Here is a 23425-nt window from a genome sequence, read left to right as displayed (position 1 = left end):
CGTCGTTTATTTGTTTGCATCCCGTTGACTTGGGATGTTTACTAAATACGCATTGCGATAATTTTCAATTGCTTTATTCTAGATAGGTAATCGCATTATTAGATTGAACGAATTTTATTTCCGAACCTAACAAATTCCCAGTCCGCAGACTCCGCGACCATTGCAACTGTGATAGGTGTAACGTTCCGTCAATGCGTTCTACATGTCGAAAGATACGCGCTTTATGGTGGTCTCGTGCGAATTATATCAATTGACAGAAGTTACTTTCAGTCGCCTTAGCCGACGCGCATCGGCCAGCCTATTGCACCTCGATGACGATGACGATGACGTTTTTATCATTGTCCTCTTAAATGATAAATAGATGTGTCCTTTCCTATGCCCATTAGACTATCGTTAAGCGTTACTTCAGATGGCTGTCTGAACGAAAAATGTCCGTCTATATTTGGACTCATGCCTACACCGTTAAATATAGTGGGTAAACGCGATACCATCGTAGTACCACGGTGACATCGACCACTAGAGGTATAAACTATATTTTCAGTTAGCATCTTGCAGTCTTATTGTTAACTTGGTGATTTGCTACGCGACCTATCATAACAATAGGCCAAACAAGTTAATAGACGATTGCGAAAGCGGAAGACTGAAGTGGTCAGTGGCAAATCTAATCGATTTGAATGGTCGGGATCCGTTGCGCGGTTTTATGGAAGATCCCTGGTCGCAGCTGCGGCCGTACAATTGTGTCAGAGGCTTTGTCGCTGTTATTCAAGCCAAGACAGACTGCAAACACTACGGTACGCGCAGACGGGAGCAAATTTTGCGTGTGGCAGCTCGATCAGCGTCAATAGCAGTAACGACGACTGCTACGTTTAGCCAAGATGGCGGTGATTGTCCCTGATACAGGTAATAAATAATCATGGGCTGTCTGTCATACCGCAACGTTCGTTCTTAGCAAAGTTAATCGCGCTTTTTTCTGTACGAAATACGAATCGTCGGCAAAGTATACATCCACAGAAACTCAGACACATAGCTATAGCGGGTCACGTGTAGGTAACAGCCAAATGATGCATATGATTATTGTCATTTCTATATTTGTATTATTACTGCCCACTGTCCATTTTTGATCATGTGATATTGTATTTTGGCCTTAAGTGAGGCATGCAACGGGTCAAGCTGAATCAAACCCGTATGCTAGTTCCATCTGAATTATCTGAAAATTAAACTATCTACTCACTCTAGTTAGCAGCATTTGCGTCTTTAGATACTTAACAGATAGAAGTAATTGACATCTTGTTCCCTATACCATATTGATGAGGAAAAGATTTCACTTTAACACAACGATGAACTACAGGTTGGCCAGGCTTTAGAATATACGGCAGAAGATCAGAGAATTAAATACTGTACCGCCTATTACTACCAACAGTTTAATAGCTATTTTATTATATATTAATTAGTATGTTTCGTTGGGAGCATCTCTAGGCTACAGTTATTTCCATGACCTCCTAATATACATTTGTTCCCCAAATTGGAAAATTTCCAGTAGCTAATTTTCTTCATAGACCTCCTCTATATCAAGCGTATATTTATCGTAGGCAGGTAAAAAGTTTTTGCAAGGAACTTGTGGCATTATCTTCACAAAAGGGTAGTAGTATAACCTTTTGAATCAAAATGTATCAAGTTGGCGTAATGGCTAATTTACCACGTTATTTGTACTAAGGGAACAACTTTAAATATACTTCTATTTAAATTACGTTGCGGTGATAGGATACGCATAAATTAAATACCTAAAATTGCGCCTAAATGTGCGCAGGCGCCGCCCTTAGACCGCATCCTGGACAAAACTTGTATCTGATTCTCGCATTTGATATTCTGTAAACTATCCTTGCAATAAATTTTCTTGCATGGATGGAACCGCAAGGAAAGCATTCGGCATTCAACCCGCAGGCCTATTATAAGACACCTATATAGTTTTAAGACACACATATATATATATATACTCTTCCCAGTCAGTCCACCGCGCTAAAACAGCCATCTTGCCTAAAATGCTTTATCCTACCACGTGTTTAAATGAAACATACTCACACCATGTCGTATGAAAACTTCGCGGGCCAACGAAAGCTGTCTGTACCGAAGTTTTGATTTGATTTCAGTCTAAGTGATCGTCGTTTGAATTAAACACTAGACATATCTTTATCCTGCTAGCTGATTATCTTGTTGGTTACCCTAATAAATGCTTAGACTCCTCAAAATCTTACGAATATTTTTGTATTTTTTTTTATGGGGTTTATTCAGATGTCAAAAAATGTGCTCGGTAAGTATACTTTTTGAGTTAAGTTCACAGCGTGAAAAAAGGCTTAAGGGTCCGCTAATTAAATTAATTGCTATAGGATGTCGCTCGTCTTTCGTTTGACCGCTTGAAACTCGTCATTAGTTGGCACCAATGTATGTCAAATCAAGTCAGCTTTAAATTCCATAGACGGACGGTACTACAATTTCCCAAAGGACTGCTACATCGCAAGTATGTCTAAAATGTAAACTCAAAATGAACAAAAAAAAAAGCTTTTTTAGCGCGACGGAAGCTTTTCTTGAATTATGTCTCCCCATGTGGATGCTATGATAGAGGCATTAGCCGTACGGCAACATGAATTTTATTCCGCCTACCGTGGTATGGCCCTTACCTAATACTTTGTGTGCTAATCAATTCCTACCTGGCTGACTTTTGCGCCAATGATCGAGGGCACCATATAGTATCCGACCACTCCCAAAATGAAAACTACGGCAGAAGCTGCAAATACTATGAAAGCTACCCATCGTGGTACACCCGTTAAAATCATCGTATTCTGTACACGAATCAACACTGTCCAAGAAAATTCTTCCCTTGAAGAATGGTCCACAAAGCACTTATTTTGTATCGTTTCCACACGCTGGTATATCGAAGCACGAACAGTCTGACCGCTGCACCTACCGAGTTATTCTCTTTCGTCTAGTACGCTAGATTCGCTGGCAAACCCGTTCCCGACTGCTCTCACAATACAGGTGCTCCCATTATGTTAGTTGCTGTACTTCAGCTTTCCTTTCTGCTTGCATTCTGTTACGATATGAGCTTCACTGCGCCATCACCACAAGCAGGATTCGAAGCAGTGCCCCCAGCACTCGGTCAGAAGGTCGACATCCCCCACAAAACTCATGCCTTGAGAATGTCTCGACTCACATGTTAGCTCGCCGCTCCGAACATTTATATCCAGTTTCGGACGACGTCACCAACATCCGACACGGGTCACAGATCACTGTCAGTGCATACACATACAAATATGTGTCACAACTGCCCTATACGCATATCCGATGAATATCTCCTGTCGCGCGCACTGATCAAGAAGGCGATGTTAGCTGAGGACAGATGACGCCTGCTGATGCAGGCCTACGGAGGCGACATCAATCTGAGTGCATTCATTAACAGCACACGTTCACAAACAGAGATGAAGATGCCACAGTAGAGCCATAACAACCTTTATCAGCGAAAACGCGATGATCACAATAATGGCGATGGCGATGATGATGATGATGATGATGATGGCAATGATAATAATGATAATGCTGGAGAGAATGAGACTCTATGATAAGCGTGACAATGTACGTTTGATGCGATTCGTGTCGATACAGATGGAAATTCGTATCGGTCTCAAAAAAAAAAAGAAGCTAGAACTCTGGCCCTAATTGCAATTCGGTGTGGTCGCCGATGCGTGAACACGGATCAATCGAATGTTCGACAGCTCGAGTGTGAACTCAAGATAGATAAATGTGGCCGCGCTCATCCGTCTGTCTGCTACGAGCAAAATCGATAGACTTCAGCTACCGAACAGAAACAGCACGAAAAGCTACTGCCGCCCTTCGGTATTCGTTCGGTGACACCACTGGGCGATCAAGTCGATTCGGTGTAGTCGACGTCTGCAGTTCGTCTCCTTCATTAGCTCGTTTCGTCTACTTGTCGATCCTCCTTCCACCTACCACCGATACCGATAGCGCTGTTGCCACTTGCCTGTCAGCAAGAGCCTTACGGCCACAAATAGGTACCTGTTGACCCTCGAGTCTCACTCGACACCTGGTCTGTGCAAGTGCTGCTGGGTCAGGAGAGGAGGGCGAAAAGAAGACCTGCCCTTACCATTCGCCCGCTATGCCAACAGCAGCAGCGGCATCATTAACAGCATCGTTCGTCATAACCATCAGCAGCAAGTATGATCGAATCATCATGCAACGAGACACTGCTAATACAAATAGTACAACATCTGCTACACGGGCGCCTTCAAAGCAGCCGCAGCGAGAGGCGACATTCCATCAGAGAGTCGTGCTGGCACACAGGTCGTGCATCACACTGCACATACACCCTTGCTCCTCCGTCCTATTAGCTGCCGCTACTGGCCCAGTCTGGATCCACCAGAACCACGCTGGTGTCTGTGCATACACACGAAGCGAGGTCACGGAGAGGCACGCTTTCTTGATACTGCCGTTCGCTGCTGTGGCAGTATCGGCGCAGTGAATTGTTAACGCAAATTGCCGCGACAAACAGACGGACAAAGACAGATGCGTTTGCCATCGAAGGGCATACCCAGCCTGTAAGAGCTATCGATCCACGATAGCGCTTCGCTACGGCTAGTACTGCGTTCGCTAGTGATCATGTTGAGGGTGTTAGTGGGTACAGATGTAGGGAGTTTTTAGCCATACAGCGAAAAAAAAAAACAGCTTCTCGGTGATGAGTATCGACTGTCTTACACGATTTTTGTGTGTATGTATACGTGTCTGTGTGTGTGCGCCTGCTCGATAGATCTTTGCACTGAGCTGATGTAGAATCATGTTTGAATAGCAGAAACATCAATTCATTATAGTACCTTTTATACATCGCATGAATAGAAGACACGTTATTTTGTACTTAATGTCACTTCTTAGACAACCGCGCCGGCTTTGGTAGCTTTCAGCAGGCAGGTGTCGAAATGGGATAAATCTTGAAACTCAGTGGAAATATAGGGCACCATTTCAAGAACGCTATAGGATGCCATTAGGCATCCCTAGGATACGTATTCATGATAGCAGTGCTGATTATAATTGGTTTTATTGTAACAATTATCTTAAACGCAACTGCTGTGACTTGAAGGCCCCATGCGTTACAAGAGGATGAAATTAGTTTTAAATGGTCCCTGCGGGGCCTATAAAGGGAGATAAAGACGCAAACATATGTTTGCTATTTTTGAGAGAAGTTTTCTATTAATAATACGCTAAATTGATACAAGACTTTTTTCAAAGTAAGGCCTTAAAGGGTGACCTATATGCTTGATACATGCATATCGATTCTGAGTTACTAGGCTATTCTCGCCGCCGATCCTTGTGATCTGTTAACCATTCACTGATTTCATTAAAATTTACTAATTTGGCTCTTTTCATTAATCAATCGCTCTAGCTTGTTGCTGAGCTCACTTACAGACCAATCCACAACATGCGTCCTTTTTCAGACAGACACACATGGAACAAAGATCTGAGAAACTTGATTACGCTTTTCTAATTTATTATAGTATTCTATCTGTTTCGCAGAGGGTACTACCATTTGATCGACGACTCGAAGTAACACTAATCAATTTCGGAGATCTTTTAGTATTGTTTAGGTTCAAGCTGAAATATATTTTTTTTGTCGAAGCCGTTAGCGTGGACATGTACGCCGATAAAGCAGGAAGTGCTATCGTACGGATAACTTACTGAAATCTCGTAGAAAGCTGATTGAACAATAGAAAATAGAGAATGGTCGCTAGCAATTATTGCCTGTCAACTTTGTAGTGTTACGTCACGCTGGAACTTTTCGGTAAACCGCTATAGCCGTATCCCACTGCTGATCAGATGAGCGTCGTTAAGTAAGCTGATCTTTTGGTACTAAAGCTATGAATAGCTGGTGCCAAGCAAATGCAGCTGCGTCGCGCATAGCAAAGAGTGATTCGTAAAGACCCACTGAGCTGCTCCGGGTTTATAAATAACATAGGACTTTTATCGTCCTACTTTGTTATTTATAAACGATAGGTACTGACCTGCATGGCATAATGTCTATCGAACTGGTATTGTCTATTAGGGAGCATTCGAATTGTTGTTCTTTCCAGTACACACAGTCTTTCTTCTATCATACTTCTGATCGAGCTTGCTTCAGAAATTTCTTAACGTCTTTTCGGTGTTTATTCTTCATAGCCATGTAGATAGAGAATTAGCTATGAAAAACAAACAAAGTATGTACCGTATAATACGTACGTCGCAAGAAATATCTTCATTAGACCTCAAAATAATAATGAAATATGTACGTTTAAAGCATGTCTCTTTCTGTCTGATTTTTATATTACTTTCATATTCATTCCATCCAGAATAGATTTTATAATATTATGGTTATATTGTCGTCATATGACGGTTTAGATGATTGACAGCCAGGTGTCAGTTTGACTGCAGGTTCAGTTTATGACCACTCGAAATCATTTGTGATGTGCTTAGTTTAGAATCATAAAGGCATAACAGGTTTAGGTTTCTATTCTGGGGAGCTTGATTTTCTAAAAAACGATTACCGGCGTCAGCTGACTACGATTGAAGCATTGGGTGGATGTGTAGGATTGGACAACAGCCTTGTCGAAATGTGCGAAACATCTCGAAGTAACTTGTCCTGTAATTATGAAGCTAGCTCGGCCATATTTACTGTATTGAAGCTCCGAAGAATACTTAGGCCTTGGCTTTAATTTGCTTCTAAACCGAAAGGTAAACCCAAGAATAGGCTTTCACTATTCAGATCCTCAAGTGATGTAAGAAGCGTGTATATAAATGGTACAGTTGTGTCGTTCCAGAATTCAACCTGTGGTCACTCTACTAATGCACGAATCGGTGTACTACTTAACTGGTTTTATAGAGTCAGTCCTACGGCCGAAGTAGATTTTCATTCAAAACGAAGAACGCAGTCTCTCCGAGCTCACTCCTCCCCAACGGATAACTGATTCTTATTCGAATCCTCGACCGATTTAGACCCAGATCCGCATCGAATAAACGGAAACAATTTGGTAGCTTTTATGCTCTACGTAGAAAGATATACGCTAGCGAAATCGTTTTCTAGTGGGCCGCTTGGCTATTAACTCTTAATGAAGAGCACGCAACGCAATATTGGTAAATATCTTGGCCAAAATTATCTTGAGACAGCGGTTAGTAAGAATAATTAGCTTCGATTGATGGCTACAAAGTGGGGGGGCTCCAACGAAGTGATTGTAATAGCTTTGCAGAAACATAACATAGCTAGAACGAAGGCCGTCGACACCCTCCGCTGGATAATACATAACATTTAAGCGTGCGAAAGTGCAGAGTCGTAATTTAGCATTTAGTAAACAGTATACCCACCTAAAAATTAGGTCTATCGCTGTTCAAAGTGCATTCCGTACGATGCCCCAACGCAAAAGATTGTATCAAAATCGAGGTGCAAACATTGTTCTCAAAACGGCCAGCGTGCGAATACATTTATTCAGTATTACGTACATAATCGAATAGTCGATATACACTGGGTCGCTGACAAGCCCCTGCCCGAATAGTACATGTTGATAATAGAAGACGTAGCATCTGATGCATGCCCTCCCAGAGATATGGCACACATATGTTGATTCAAATGCACATCCATAATGTCACTGATAGCCGAACTAATATACCGAATACCGTACGCTATATAGATCTCTGCCGCAAAACGCAACTTCTGTCGACCGTGACACACTTTACGCAAAACACAGACACGCTACCTACACAATCTATAAACAGAAAATACTTATGTAATATTAATTACGTAAACAAAAAGTATCATACGTTACCGAAGACACGTTATGTAATCTTAAATAGTCGTAATGGATTTTTATCTTAATTGTAGCGGTGGTCCAAAGGTTCGAATTGTGATGAAGCTAATTAAATGCGTTCGGAGAATTACATCATCAAGGATTTAATATTTGTGAATTGATTATTTAACAGAGAATTATTAAATCACGTACGGGGTATTCAACAAGTTCGGTAATCCTGCGTGGATCGGACAAGCTCTTTAGCGTTGATTCTCGTAGCACATGATACATATCGAACTAATAACGTTTATGATGAACGAGCAAAGAACGAAAATAATGCTGAAATCTTTGAAATGCTTTAAAAGATCTTCAACTTTGAAGTTATGAATGTTCGACGGTAATCGAAATTCGACGTCCTCCTTTCTAGGATTTTTCCTTCCTTTTCCGCTCGAACCTTCACTGTCGATGAAAGAATAAAGTGTGAAGACAAACTGGACGAAATTTATGCTGAAAAATAAAACTCAGACTGACCTGTTTTAATAGGGATGTATAAATTTTTGAGTTAATCGTTTACATATGCATCTGTGGATCGAGTGTAGATACGTTGCTATTGGCTGAACAGCCATGCTAAACAAATGCTCAATATTTGGTCCGACCACCGTTCCTCAGCGTTTTGTGCGGCGGGTGATTCCCTTATCGATTACGCGTTTTGATTAAATAGTGTTTTAATAGTCAACCTTTTTCTTAGAGGAATTCATTTAAAAGATGTCTGAAGAAGCGAACGGATCCATCTTTTTCGCGATCCAGATTTCCTTTGAGTTTCTATTGTTGAGACAGAGATTTAGGATCACCGAAAGGTGTACCGGCGTATAGTCGCGTCTCGTAGACTCTTTGTGGCAATTACACACGTAACTTTGAAGGGAAGTTCCAAATTTTAGGCAGACCCAAAAAGTTTGCCCGTAATGGTTCAACTTTTTCAGTATGCAATATGTATTTGCTCACATAGAGTACTTTGGAATATAAGTTCACATGAAAATTGCACTCTCCACACAAACACCCGATAACCAAAATTTTAACGATAGACGATGCGAGTCTGCCACCCATGCGTTAGTTATATGATTAGTTTATAGCAAGAAGATGAAAGGGATCTCGATAAATCAATCTTATGTTAGCGTCAAGCTAGGATAACCTTATTAAGTACAGAACAAACATTATGATTATTAAGATGTGACTGGCTTACTCTAAGTTTGCTTCGCTTAATTGAGCGTTGGTCTCTGATCTGGCGACTTTTTTTCTGCTATCTGCTGCGGCCATTTTATATAGTGCTCTCATCGCCGATTTTGCTTCCTATTTGCTGTGTACCTATGCATTTACGGCTTTCAGATCGGCTCCAATGTCCGAAACGCTACTTAAATAAGTCAGCAGACCCCATGTTATGTCGCCGTTTTGCTGCTATCCTCTGTCGCTATCTAATAATCCGGTCCAATTGGCCGTCGGCCCTGACCCACAACGGCACACCGCACACAGAAATTCTCCATGACCAAAGCACTATACAGGTATACACTATTCTCTGTTTACTGGAAGAATTATGCGCGCACGCACGCAGACTAAAATGCTAAGAGTCAACGATGGCATGGCGGACTGAACCGTTAGCGTACATACGGGACTTAAGGCACGGCGTACTGCTGATTGGCTTTCGACTGAAGTGTGAAAGCAGATCCCTATGCCGCAGTGACGGCCACCACTCACTCGTCGTATTCGTTTCGTAACAGCACGCTGCCCAATAGTAAACGCAATTAGTCCCAATTTTGTTTCTGATTGTGCGCTCTTGCTACTGCTGTCGATGCTGTATTGGAGAACTCTTTCAGGCTGACAATCGTCGCGCCAGCCGACAGACATCGGTCCAAGTTTCTTTTCTCCGACATTTTACAGGACCGCCCACCCACCCCCGCCGCCCCCTTCAGTGTGTACCAGGGGTCAAAAATCGATAGTTACTGACAACGATTGCTTAGTTCAATGCATGACTTTTGAGACGTGTGTAGAATTTGGTCGTGATTCAAAACCTCGCCACTGTTACCCTGTCCATAGCTTTCTTTTTGTCGCCCGAGGCAATCAATTTGAACACAGAAGACCCAGTGAGTGTGTAGAATAAAGTAGAACACAAATCGAAAGTCTGAAGCTTCGAAGATTCAACACCAGTACGATCTGCAACCATTGTTGCCTTTAGCATTGACAAGTGATCGCGTAATTAGAATTCAAAGGGCCGCTACACAGTTTAATGTTAAACTATCGTTACAGATATTCAATTCAACTTACATTTACAACTACAGCTCTAAAAAGGAAGGCTCTGGAAATGTTAAGAAGCGTCGGCGTTGACGATTGGGTATTCTATAGGAAACGACCTTGCGAAAATATGCCGCCGCCGCCGCCGCCGCCGCCGCCGCCACCCACGTGTTGATAACGTCGATAAAAAAGAATTATCAAGGATTTCGCCCAAACTTCGGATACGGTAAATAATAAACGGTTCACAGAAATTCATTGGGCAACGATGGTATTTTGCTTGAAAAGTCAAAAGAAGCACGTATCGAACATAAAAATGGTGGATCATTGATATATCTTAAGGCTGAGCCGTTCGCTAAATCGGCAGGTGAAACTCAGTTAAAACATTTCAAGCAACAATTCCATACCACATTCTCCGTAAATAACGCTATAATAATAACGCTAATGTTGTCTCTGCTTTTAAGTAACCGCTGCTTGTAATGTATGAACATATCATATAATGTTATTATCACGAGTTACTTCGTTGTTTGGTCCCCTAAAAGCTTGAAGTAATAGGTGAACATTTTGTGTTTTGTTATAATTAGATTCAAGGTGTACGGTGGATATTTTTTGTCCGGCCGTGAATAGTTATGTCTGTTGTATGAAGTACCGTTGAGTAATTCATCGAAGGCGCTCTCTAGTTCCGGAATCAACTGGTTGTCCCGTTGATCTTGGTGCTTTCTGTGTGCTGCATGTGCACGACTGCAACCAGTCTACTTGCACGTCATAGGCTTTGTCCAATAAGCTAGGAAACATAGCAGACATTGCGTAACAATCGGCTCCATGATCACATGAATTTTTGTCATTTAATGCCACAGACATAAAAAACATAGACATAAGAAAGGTTCCTATTTCGGGCGATCTTTGCGGCTCTGAAAAAAAAACGATAGCTCGTCCGATTGCTTATTTGATAGACTATTTGAATCTACCGAACTATGTGTTAATGAGCTATTACGACCATAGCCAATCGCCGACGGTTGCCGCTCACGAGAGATCGCCCATTTGCTAATAACCCGCCTGCATCTTCAGGTTAACCCTAAATGACCCCGAGTGAAGCTTATTGAACTGGCGCTATATTTAGTGAAAAGCGCTTTCTAAGTTGCTTACTATGCGAGGCCAAACCATAGCTTCTTGCCTCGAGATAAAAATAAATTAAGTTTTTACTATGAACTTGGATTAAGCAGCTTTTTCGTGTAAATCGTTCAAAAGTACTCAAACACTGTCTGATTTTCAAACAACCGTCTCGTTTCACCCAATATACGTTAAAGTTGTATAGAAAAACAAAAAATATTGTTTTTTTTAATAGTCATAGAATGTACTTTTCACAGATACGTTGCAAATCTTTATTATGTGGACATATATTATATCAAGCTATTATACATAGCCTATAAATCAACTTAGCTAAAATTTACCAGTGCATCGGTTAGAAACCGAACCCATTTGGGAAGCAGATACGAGAACACAATACCACACCACGCCTCAAAGATTCAGCCGTTTCATTAGCTTATTATGTCGTTCTTGTTTGTGATGAATGAGCTTCGTGTTTTAGATTAAACCTTGCACTATTATAATGATTGCTCGTTATATTGGCACTATTATCGTAATAACAATAACAAATCTTGCTATTACCAATTGCTGATAGCTCACTGTCATATCCAGGAATCTAGTTGAAGCCTGTATGAATGAAGTGTGCCTTTGTCGCTTAGCACGGTTTTCGTCAATTACGATCCACTAAAGTAGCCTTCAGCTCACTAGTCTCTTCCTCATTCCAAGGTTTTCAGTTCGCTGAAGTACGACAATACTTTCTCTCCCGACGCGTCATTTTCAGCTAATTTATATGGCAAAGTTATGGAACTATAAATAGGAGACGCCGCCGTTGGCACCACCACTGTGTTGATTGATACGCTTTTCCCACTAGCAGCAGCACTAGCAGAATACGAAACGTTGAAATACTGCCTTAGGACTTCTTTAGCTATGATTTTTCTTCGTATATATCCGTTCTATTCGCAGATCACATTTCCGTCCGACTCTCGGCCAACGATAGTCTCGATTGTGTATCATCTCGAATGGACACAAAGCATAGCTAGTAAAAAATCCAAATTCTTTCTTTGCCACAACGTCGAAACAACGGCTGATTTTGAGACTAAACAGTTACTCAGAAAGCGTAGCATAGCAACATAGTAACACGTTCTGGGGAGATCATGCGCAGGATCCTGGTGGCCGAAGTCAAGGGGGTACACCGTGCAGCTCGTTACGTACGATGTTCATTGCCTGTAAGGCAGTAGTTCGAATGTTTGTCCTATCCTCGCGATAGTAGGATCCACTAGCCTTACGTTGCGTGTAACCTACGATTACATTACTGTATTGTCATCTACGGTGAGACTTATAAAAAATCATGCAGAATGGTGCAATTCGAGCTGTGTTTTGCTCTTGCTGGTCAGGCGCAGTATTAAGTTTCAGTTTCATTAAAGCTTGCCCGTAGCCGCGCTAATGATAGAATCTCGATTGTTTTACAATCATGGAGTTGAGGCTGTCATCCTGCGTCTTGCGGAAAGCGACGTCATGGCCTTCGTCTGGCTACAGAATACCGCTTGTGGCTACGTACGTACCACCAAATAACAAAGAGTCCACTTACCCTCGTGAAGAAGCTTGTCAGCAATCTACGGGCCATGGCGGACGTTACTTTCAGCGTTCCCATCACTGTAGCAGCACACTTCAATGCGCACCCGGACCAGTTTAACTTGAACGGACGTCAAAATTTTGAGACACGCTCGTGGAACATCATTTCTGGATAGTCAACTCCAACGTGATATCAACGTTTGTCGATCCTCTAGAAAACCCTCTTATAGATACATTTGCAACGAACGCGAGTGGGTATAAAAGTAAATACGTCGGAGAGAATTACTCTCTTTGTGATAAGGGGCAGCTCCGCGCGTCGGATTAGATCTCAAAAGCTCCTTAGGAGTGTTGCTCCCCCAGAGAAATGAACCATTACCGCACAAACTGGAAAATCCTGGAACAGACTAGTGAGGTCATCCCAACACCAAACTCGATTAATGTTGACATCTATTTTCTTCATTTCGTCGAGGTGTGTCGATTCGTCCAGCCCGCGCCAGGAAATATCGTGGTCGTGGTTTAATTGCAGTTTCCATTTCGCCTGAACTACCAAGGTCGCTGCTAGACTACCGGAAACACTACAATCAGCAGCGGGGCTTTCAAAATAATCTACTGGAAGATACATTGCGATTCTAATCAACGTCGTAGCATAGGGTCATGAGGAAAGTTCCTTTATATGAGAAAACTAAACGTGCGCATGGAGAACGTAAGCACAATGCCCTAGGCGCAAGTCGGATTCAGGAGGGGGCATTCGATAAAGATGGTATGCAGGATTCTATTTGACGATATCGAGTGAACTTTAAGTAGCCCTCGACAGTATGCGTACGCGGTATTTGTAGAATTCAAAGCTGCCTTCGAGCATAAGGAAGTCAGGTCTAAGCATTCTCGTCAAGTCGGAGCTTTTGGAAATGTGTGATAACCTGCGATCCCCCAAAAACAACAATGTTACAAACGATGGTGACATTTTGGAGCTGCCAACGTTCTCTCAGACTATCGGCGTAACCCAAAGTAATAACTTAAGCTTTTTCTTTTTCTTAGTTTTGCTCAAGGATCTTGCGAACGAGGTACTTAAAGCTAGAAATATGGTGGAGGTTCTTCTCTATGCACACAATGTGATTATTTACGGGAGTAGTTGCTTCCATGTGCAGTAGACCCTAGCCAGATTATATTCCGCCGTCTCGGAACTGGAACTGACTATCAACCAAAGCAAAATCGAGGCAATGAAATTCGGGAAAGTTGGCTTGTGACACGCCATATCTTTCGGGCTGACTGTTGACACATACTATATATTCACCTACTTAGAACTGCTGATCCCGTACAGCGACCGAAGTTTTTCCTAGCATATTAGAGAAAAAAACAGAAAGGCCTTGATAGCTTCGTCCTCGGTACTTAGCTTTCACGGATTGCGTTTCTCACCCGCTTTGTAACTTTTCGACCGAAAAGATGCACCAGTTATTTCTTATGGAGTGAACTTAATTTGTAATGCTCTACCAGTGAAAAGATTCGAGCATTTGAACCGAACAAAAATCTCGCTCTTCAAAAGAGCCTTAGGATTGCATCGGATAACCCATAACAGGTCTACCTATTTTCTGGCGGCTATACCACAAGAGCTCCGTCGCAGTTTTGACCTGTGGTTAATTCCAACACTCTAAGAACGCAGAGATTGATCCCGATTTTTATTAAAGGGAGGCCACGCCGGATGAGACCTGGAAGGGACTTTATCGGCCTAATAGGCATGCAGTGATGCGCTACACAACGCATAGTTTTTAGCATTTTCTATGCCGTGTACAAGAGTTTCGTAAATCTAATGAATGTCGCGTCTGTAGACAATCTTGTGGTCCGTATCATGCTTGTCGCTGCACACAAATTCAGTCACTGGACAGCTGAATTTAGTTTGAATGTTCAGTGAAGAATGACAGTATCATAGTGTATAATGTTTAATGCAATTATAGGGAGGTCCTAAACAAATACCCTCGTGATCCCTAGGGTAATTATTCCAGGAGTGCTTTTATGGCATTTACTTTAATTAGAATCATAAGGCCGTCATAAATACTGTATCATATAAAGTTTAGTATGCCAGCTGTTGTACATGTGCATGTATTTATTATAGAGCTTCGAGATGTCATTTGACAATAGTAAATAAATTAGCTTTATTGATATACTGAACGTTCGATATTTTATAGCTTCGTATATTGGTCTCCTTGTGAGCTTAGCAGTTTTCGTCCTAATAACCGAAATGCGTCAACGCATATTTAATTAGTCCTACAAATAACTGTGTATCGACTTAGGAACATCTGACAACAAAATAAAACATGGCTTTCAAGAATGTGACGTTATTCGGTCTGACTTCTAATTTTTTTACAACTGCGGTGTTAAAGGACGAGTATTGTAGATTTGGTATTAAGCGTCATCGACTCTGTTAAAAGAGGAATAATTTGTCTGCGTCTATTGAGAAGAACTTAAGTTTGAAATACTTCCTTTCTATGAGGGAAGGTACTTTATTAACTGACTAATTTGGTTTTAATTGAACACTACTCACAGTTTTTCTGGATGCACAGAAAACTACGACACTTGTAGACTACATTGGACGCTGTATCAACAGAATGTTACAGTAGATATTTACTACCTAATTCGAGGTTTAGCCCTTCTGTCAAACACGACAATTTTTACTCTTTATATAATGCTTGTCAATTATTATGAAACCATCCAAGATAGCTTTCTTTCGCGTAGTATTATCTTTTTGTGTCACTACTCGCCCTTGCCCGCTGGGTCATCGCAAACAGACGCAGAAAACGTTCTTGATTACGACGAAATGTTTCTGGGCACGCGACAGTGCCCACAAGCCTATCAATCAGCTCAATGATATAACATTTCCATTTACTTCATTAAAATAAATAGTTACGTTAATCGTAGATTTGTACCAGGTTTCTGTGATTTATAATCTAGCTGCTGCTAAATTCGACGCCTTCTATCAAGAAACCCCCATCATAGTTTCAACGAGCACTTCAACAAAAAAGCAGCGACAATTTTTTTGTACTAACTTAGGCCTCACGCTCACATATTTTTGAGCTTTTTTGCATTGCCCGTGTAGTCCTTCGTCATGAACTGTGTGAATGACGATTAGCCATGTACTTTGTCCCTTGACATACTGAAGCCAACTTTCGCCCTAGTGTCTACGTAGAATGAATGCTTCCTTATCCTCATTTGGAGTCCTGGTACTTGTAATAATAGTTGAACCGATATTATCAGCCTTCAAGACTCTAGGAATTGGGCTGCCTCCTAAGCATGTCTTTCAAGAATACTATACGAAATTGACGGTATCTGTTTGTGTAGAGCGTGAATAAATAGGTACAAATGTATGCTAGTCTATCGCCTTAAGACTAATATAGAGGTTTAACACGTCTACCAAATTCTATTCTATATTCAATTTTCCTTTCCATATAGATACCTGCAATCACGACTAAAGAGAATTCAAAATTAAGGATAAGCTATTTTTTTTGCTAATATCGTCGCGTTGAATACGATTTAATATAGATCTCTGACACACAACAAGTTTAGCATCGTTTATTAAATAGGCCAAAATCGGATTTAAAGGACGCAATCTGGAAAATATAAATACTCATATTAATCAAAGTTATGTATATATTGGAACAGTATTTACTAATTATTGCTTAATAGTGTATCTGTACACCAAGCTGATCACGACACCGGAAAATAATTCTGATCCGAGTCTAGAAAATTCGTGTTTAAAAATGTTCTATTCGACGCAAGGTATTTACGTTCCGAGTAAAAATACTGCAATTCGTGGTTAGCGATTTTCAACAGCTATTTTCCCGTACTCGAAATGAACGTCTAGAATGATATCATGGAACGTAAATGGTATAATTGGCTCTATAGATTGGCGGATATTTGCTTATCTCGGTATACGATCAACGTTTGACCCTCAGTCGGAGCAGAGGGTGGCCAAGATCAAGGTTTAGTCCGGAATTGCACTTCAGTTTCAGGGCTCCCTGCCGGGGCTCGAACCAGCGGTAGGGTTCAGAAAAACAGCGCGCAAAAGACCAGAAGCCATATCAGTCATTGTATCCCAATACCCTAGTCGCCAAAGAACTTCGCCACTGTCGGCAAAAAGATCGTGCCAGAAGATTCACTGCATTGCCATTGGCACCACCGCACGGCTTTTTTTGCTTGTTGCTTTTCTAAATCAGAAGGGAATATCTAGGAGCCCTTGACTGTTCGAAGTAAGTGCACCACCCCGGAATAACTACAGCTCCCGCCGCCAGATGATGGCCGCGCTTTCAATGCGACGAAGATTTCGACAGCAAATCTGCGATACGTGGCTGGCAATAATCGATTGTCTATTTCGTTTTAAATAAATATCAGAAGAATTAGTTCACTGAAACAATCGAGCTCAAAATTTTCTGTTTGCTAGCTTGATGCGGCTAGCCTCGAGGATGGTCCGGTAGTGATCTGATTATCAAAAAGTAGCTTGCGTTCGTAGCCGTCCGTCGATTTCTATTTAATGTGTTTGTATGGTGGAACTATTTTCAGCGAATTTGTCGCCCAAGCCTTGAGCCAAAGTACTTGTGAGGCACGCAAAACCTTTGGTTAGAAGTGCGCTAAAGCTAAATTATAAATACGCGCTCTTAGCGTTCTATTTCACATAGACACATGTCTTGTTTTCATATACTAATTTTAAAGTTATAATCAGTATTCTAATATATGGCTGGCACATTTTACAAGGTCTTAAAGCAGTTAGCCTGACTTTATACCAACAGTTCAGATGGATTAAAATATCCTTAACACCTAATAAACGTTTTCTTTTTTTTTTTTTTTTATTAGAAATCGGTGTGCTTTCTGCCTATCTTGGTTTGAAAGCCTTGAATCGCTAAAATGGCAGATGTAGTTTCTGACGTCCTTGTTAAACACTGCCAGCAAGACAAAAGCATTGTGATGGCATCGGGCATTATATAATTCACACACCCAACTCTCTAAGTTCGAAAGTAGCCATTATTTTTAGACTTCGGGCTGCCCGTCGATAGGTAACTTCATGTTCCTTATTTCCATTCACTTACACGTCGATGGTCAAATTTGAGTCAGTCCTAACTAATAACCAAGACCAAAGGTAATGCGCATCTATTAATTTATAAAGAAAAAAAGCAAGTCCTTACATTTCCAAACGAGTTGACGCTTTTAGAAGAAGAAGGATATATCTGCATCTGTAAATGGAGAAAAGTTCGATAATTCCTTGATTTTTTTTGTAAAAAGAAAAGCCCATTTTAAACCGTATTGTTATAGCATACTATTATCTCTCTTCTCTTATTTTCTGGTTTAATTTTATTTCTATAACCAATTTATATGACACAACGGTGAGGCTAAGTACGAATGATTCATGATAGTGATAGATCGTTCCAAAGGCAGTTCATACTGGCAAAAACAATTTTAACGACAACGATAGAAAAGATAATTACAATTTCGTCAATGCCATAATACAGGCACGTATGTAAAGCTTGCTAAGGAAAAACAATGTGTGCCAAAGACAATCTTTCAGTCGCCTTATAGAAAATTGTATCGACCTATTCAGTGACTATCACTTTCGTTGATGTGGTAATGGCTATTAGTTTCAATTATTTGTTTTTCATCTTAGCATAGAAAAAAGTAGAAGTAATTTATGTTTCATGTTATCGTTGTAGCGAACTTGCTAAAAATGTAAATTTTCTGTACGTTCAGCTCCTCATCGTTTTTTTTTTTTCGAAAAAAATATTTGCTAATTTTGCCCATGCCTATACAGAGCGTCTGCCATTTCAACTCAACAAGTCGTACAGCACTCCACTCCTTAACATTTCCACATGAACCCATCAAACGAGTGGTAAGAGCATAGCAGATTTTCCCCTTTGCCTCTCATACTTCTAACGGCCTACGCACAACAAAAAGTAGGAACGTAAATGGGGTGAAGCTGTGCCTAGGCGCTAATCATATAAGTTCCAATCATATACGTAATCCAACATATCCCTTCAACTGCACAACCTTTCTTAATCTTAGTCTAAAGTGTAAACTAAGCTTAAAATAGTATTATGAAACTACTATATTATGTTAATCTGGTAAAATTAGAAAAAAAATGTTATATTCACCTGAAGTACATGATAAACTAACAGAGCCTGATTTTGTGTTTATTTGTAAATAATAAGTACTCCTATACTGATTCTGGTGTCGCAAACATCAGTTTTACGTAACTTTTTTTGTTACATACTCTAATCGAGAATAAATTTAGAATTGTAGAACCAACAGCCATACGAGATTGCATTGATTTTTGCAAATAAAAACCGCTACTGTTCTATATTATTATTTTAATTAGTAGTAAGTGATTTTTTGTTATTGCAGGATGTAAATTGTCGTCGCGATGATCCGGTTTCCGATCCGAAGCCTATTGGAGTAACAGTTTATATACTATTAGATGCATATTCGTGTCAAGGCTTAGTGGACGCAGCGCAAGCTTGCCAAAATATAATATTCACTACGATGTCAATCTACCAACCCAGTCTGACTATCGACATTACATTAAGAACGAAAATGTTATATTGATTCGAAATATATCATATATAGCATCAGAATCCTCGCCTTAAAGTGATCATGTGTTTTTCGCTGTTATCGAAACGTTACTGTAACCTATTGGAAATAGAAAAACAAAAGCAACTGCCAACATTTGTTGCTACGTAGATAAAATCGAGATAAAATGGGAAAGGCTTGAAAAACTTTACTGGACAAACAGAAATATGCGTGTAGTCATTGTATTACACGAGTCGTTGCACAAGTCACTATCTGATTCTATGCGTTTCGAAATTCGCGGGCTAAATTCCCAATTAAAGTTTGTTATAGGGCCTCTCGATTTGTGTCAGTTCGAACGTTCCTTCCATATATATGAGGCAGAAAACGTTTTTTTGCGAATATACAATGAAACTTACAAATATACATTTGCAGACAGCAGTAGTTTATAGCATATATTGCTGTCTATTTTTAAATGTAATCTACATGTTGCTTAATCGACGCTATATCTGGAGAAAATATTGCCAATACATTGACTCTGCGCTCACTCAAAAGTACACAATTTGGAATGCAGCACACTTCTGTTGGGCTGAACATGGAATCCGCTTTCCGTATTTCGAACTATTCTAAATTATGTATTTCTAGAGATAATAGTTTCGGCCCAGTTCTTTGATTCTAGTGAGAACCAAGCTCAAGTGTCGTTGCAACTTTCTTTAACTGAAGGCAGAAGTAGCGATACCCTTCAGATTTACGCGTTAGGACATAAAGCTATGCTTGAGACAACTCTACCATTGATAGGACATCGAGCGGATACAACATTCGCTATCGGCTGTATCATGATAAGGGATAGCCGTCTCTCCGACTAGCCTATTTAACAGCGTAGACGTTACCTACTTCAAAAAAAAAAAACATTACTTGATAATAGCATTTGTGTGCATCCTATAAAATTTAAAAGGAAACATTATGTTTCCAGATTTCCAGCGTTAAATCTACCTGCGAGATAAACATTGTTTGAAAATGAAACGTGCATGTATCATTAGCATCTTACCATTTCTATTTAATACAATAAAAAACTTTCAAAATAATCGGTAACATCAACGCCCGTATATGTGCGTTGAGAACAGCCTTCAGGGATTTCTTAATTCCTATTGTAGCTTTGCTTCCCAGAATCATATGCGGTATAGTAGAGATAGTAACTTCCTGATCGTGCAACTATCACAAGTAGTAAAAAAGCAATTTAATACGACAATTAAATGAGTTAACAGTATTGTGCTTACTCTGACCCAGTCAAAGGCTAAAAGCTTCGACCCAGCTAAAAGGCTCGACGATATATTTCGTGAACCGGCAGGGGCATTCTCCGTGAATATTTGAGACCCAGCAAATAAATCACGAACAGTTTTCCTACAACCGAAAATAGTGGTAGCTGTTCTGTTTGCGAGCTGACTCAGCATTCTACTAAGCAAGGCGTTGTCATAAACTAATCAGATTGCGTGCTCTTCATTGCCATGCTAACAGTGCTACAGTTAGTAGAAGCTTGATATAGCGGACCGCAGTGATTTTTTTATTTTAAACGAGTCTCTCATGGTAGCAGATGCTCCTGATAGTCATTTCAACTATTATCATCATATTACGTTCAAACATAGTCATGGAACTCAAGTTGTTTTCAAAATGACGCCATTCTCTGGTTAGATCCCTGTTTGACCGGCAGGAGAGTAAACCATGCCTCACCTTTGGTGACCGCATGGTCTAGGCTGGTTTCTTATTCATTAAACCTCCACAAATTGCCAGTGGAATACATCACACGAATTTCCAACCGGCTTAGAATCAGTTTACGAGGGTCTATTCTTTAGCTCTGCTTTCAGATACCCAGTTTTTGGGTCATAATCCTTTAACATGTTATATGTGAAATGCCAGTGTTGACCAACAAGGCCCTCAGATTCTATGCTTTGCCCTCGTAAAAAGTTTCCTCGATTGTGGCAATGCATTCTTGCCTTTCGGGTTCCGGCACCTGGCCATTTCCTTATTCATCTTAAATATTCCGGTCACAGTTCTCGAAACATTTGCGCCGTCTTCATACTGTGCTCTTGCTTACGGCCTCTTTGTTTAATGTCCTCAACTGTTGTCGGTAATCTTCCACAACGGTGTGATCTTCGAAGAACAAAAACCTGACAATCGAGTGTTTATTTTTAAAATTAAAAGACATCTTTTACTTTGAATTTATTTCTCCTATGGCAAATTCAATTGGTTTTCGCTTGCAGGTTTTTAGAAGACAGAAACATTTATCAGCCAATTTTGGTCTATTAACTTAGCTACACAGTAAAAATCACTCAGTTTCAAGGTCCATCACCTTTGCTTGTAACAGCCTAGAATCCACAGAATGGGCATCCTAACAAATTTTGATGGACCGTTTATCATGCAGGTATGCATTCACCCGCTATCCCCACTACCAAATGAAAGCCAGTTGTTTCTAGAACAAAACAACGAGCTCATTATTGAGTAAAATAGCGCGTCGTTTCTTACTTCAAGCGAAAATAAGCTACTATAGTTAGTAACTTCTTTTGCCATTTGCTATCAGTTTCTGGTAGTTTTCATAAAGCTTCTCAAAAATCCCAAGAAGATTTCTATGACGTTAAATTTGAGGCTTTTAATGGTTGATCAAACTAACTTGATACGCCTAGATTTTTTATACAGAAGTTTTTAGACCTACCATTTAACAAACACGAAATATCAGTTGCGAATCGGATCGTTCGCGTGAGCTCAAACGGCTGGCCGTTTTGATGCTATTTGCACTTTTAAAACTGTTTTCAACCCTTGATTTTTTTTAGATTTTCAGCCTTTTACTAGCCAATTCGGTTAGTATTATTATTATTATTATTACCACAATTGTTACTAACGAAATTCAATTCCGTTCGAAGTGTTTATATGTGGTGTGTATTTTTTTCAAGATAACTAGTTAATACTTTATGTTCGCCACTGAAGCTTGATCGTGTTGAGTATATAAAATTGAATTATAAAATTGACTAGGTACTGTTTTAGAAACAATTCATGAAAAAACAGGTATCAGATGTTTCGCTATATATGAGTTAACAGAGCTTGAATCTATTGAACTATTTGTGCTATCTAATATAATACGATGTATGCAACCCATAGATGGTGAGAACCAATAAGATCAATTGATTTATTGAATAATAAATCTATTCTCTGGCGGGAAAATATAAATTCATAGTTTTAAATTTACAAGCTAAGAATACATTTGTGTTTGATATTGCAGAGTACAAAATTGGCAGGATGACGGACCGGGCACATCAGTATTTGCTCATGCGCTATAACTTGTGCGCCGAGGTTCAACAAAACAGCGTCGGCCGAAAGGACGTCCCATGAAAGTACGGTTAGCAAACTGAAGCGAAAAAGCCAAATCAGTAGTGGCAAGGAGTAAACGGGTTGAGGGAATATAAGATATGCGTAAATTAGGCAGAGTCAAGGAGAGACTGAACAAGTGAAGGCAAATGCCTTTAGGGAGCAGAGAAGTATCTTGGAACAGGTCATGTAAAGAGCATATTTTTCAAAAAAAAAAACCTTTAAAAAACGAAAAATCGCAAGTAAATAGTTGGGTGCATGATGGGGCATTGGCGTCTGGTGTTGATTATCGGGCAGATTTGGTTTCGTCTAGGCCGGCGAAGGTGGCTAGTTCACAGTCTGTCAGTTCTCCATGTCGTTTCTTATAGGCATCTCTGGAGTATGTGTGCATTCAGCTCGAGCATCACATGTGTGTAGGTTATTAAATAACGGAAATGGCATGTAGAATCTAACGTCACGTGTTAACGTAACGGGTGCTGGTCCCTGCTCTTAGCACATTATGATAAAGATGGATGAACGGAACTAGTTGAATAGATTAAAGAAAAAATACGAGAAAGATAAAACATGTTTAGCAAGCACGGTAGCTTTTCCCTCGCACCGCTTGTTACTGCATACAAATTTTTGTCTTTGAGCAACACAATGAACGCTTCTCAAATAATAGAACTTTTTTGCCCAGTTCTTTGACTGTACTCATTTGTTAATCGAAATATGTCTGATGCTGTAGATAGTTCATAGACACTTTAGTCAATAAATTCGTTTTTATTTTAATTGATCGC

General features: G+C 40.2%; 1 protein-coding gene and 1 long non-coding RNA gene across 6 annotated transcripts in view; one reads left to right on the top strand and one right to left on the bottom strand.

Annotated features, from left to right (window-relative positions):
- LOC111262087 (lysosome membrane protein 2) overlaps positions 1–4071 on the bottom strand; it is a 49053-nt gene extending 44982 nt beyond the window's left edge. For 4 of the 5 annotated variants that reach the window (XR_002681391.2, XR_002681392.2, XM_022836069.2 and 1 more), the window contains exon 1: positions 2706–4070. Coding sequence is in view for 2 of the 5 variants with exons in the window: in XM_022836069.2 (XP_022691804.1) it covers positions 2706–2831 (126 nt within the window). In the remaining 3 variants the exon portion in view is untranslated. Of the gene's footprint in view, positions 1–2705 lie in introns of all 5 variants that reach the window. The other variant, XM_086968944.1, reaches the window with a different exon arrangement.
- Positions 454–23383, top strand: LOC111262089 (uncharacterized). Its single transcript, XR_002681393.2, has 3 exons — positions 454–900; positions 10113–10323; positions 22564–23383. It is a non-coding gene; the product is annotated as an uncharacterized LOC111262089 (long non-coding RNA).
- The last annotated feature ends 42 nt before the right edge of the window (positions 23384–23425 follow it).

This window comes from Varroa jacobsoni, unplaced genomic scaffold, assembly GCF_002532875.2.
Source record: "Varroa jacobsoni isolate VJ856 unplaced genomic scaffold, vjacob_1.0 scaffold_626, whole genome shotgun sequence".
Classification (NCBI taxonomy): domain Eukaryota; kingdom Metazoa; phylum Arthropoda; class Arachnida; order Mesostigmata; family Varroidae; genus Varroa; species Varroa jacobsoni.
The sequence above is the reverse complement of the archived record's forward strand: the minus strand, read 5'-3'. Positions and strand labels throughout refer to the sequence as shown.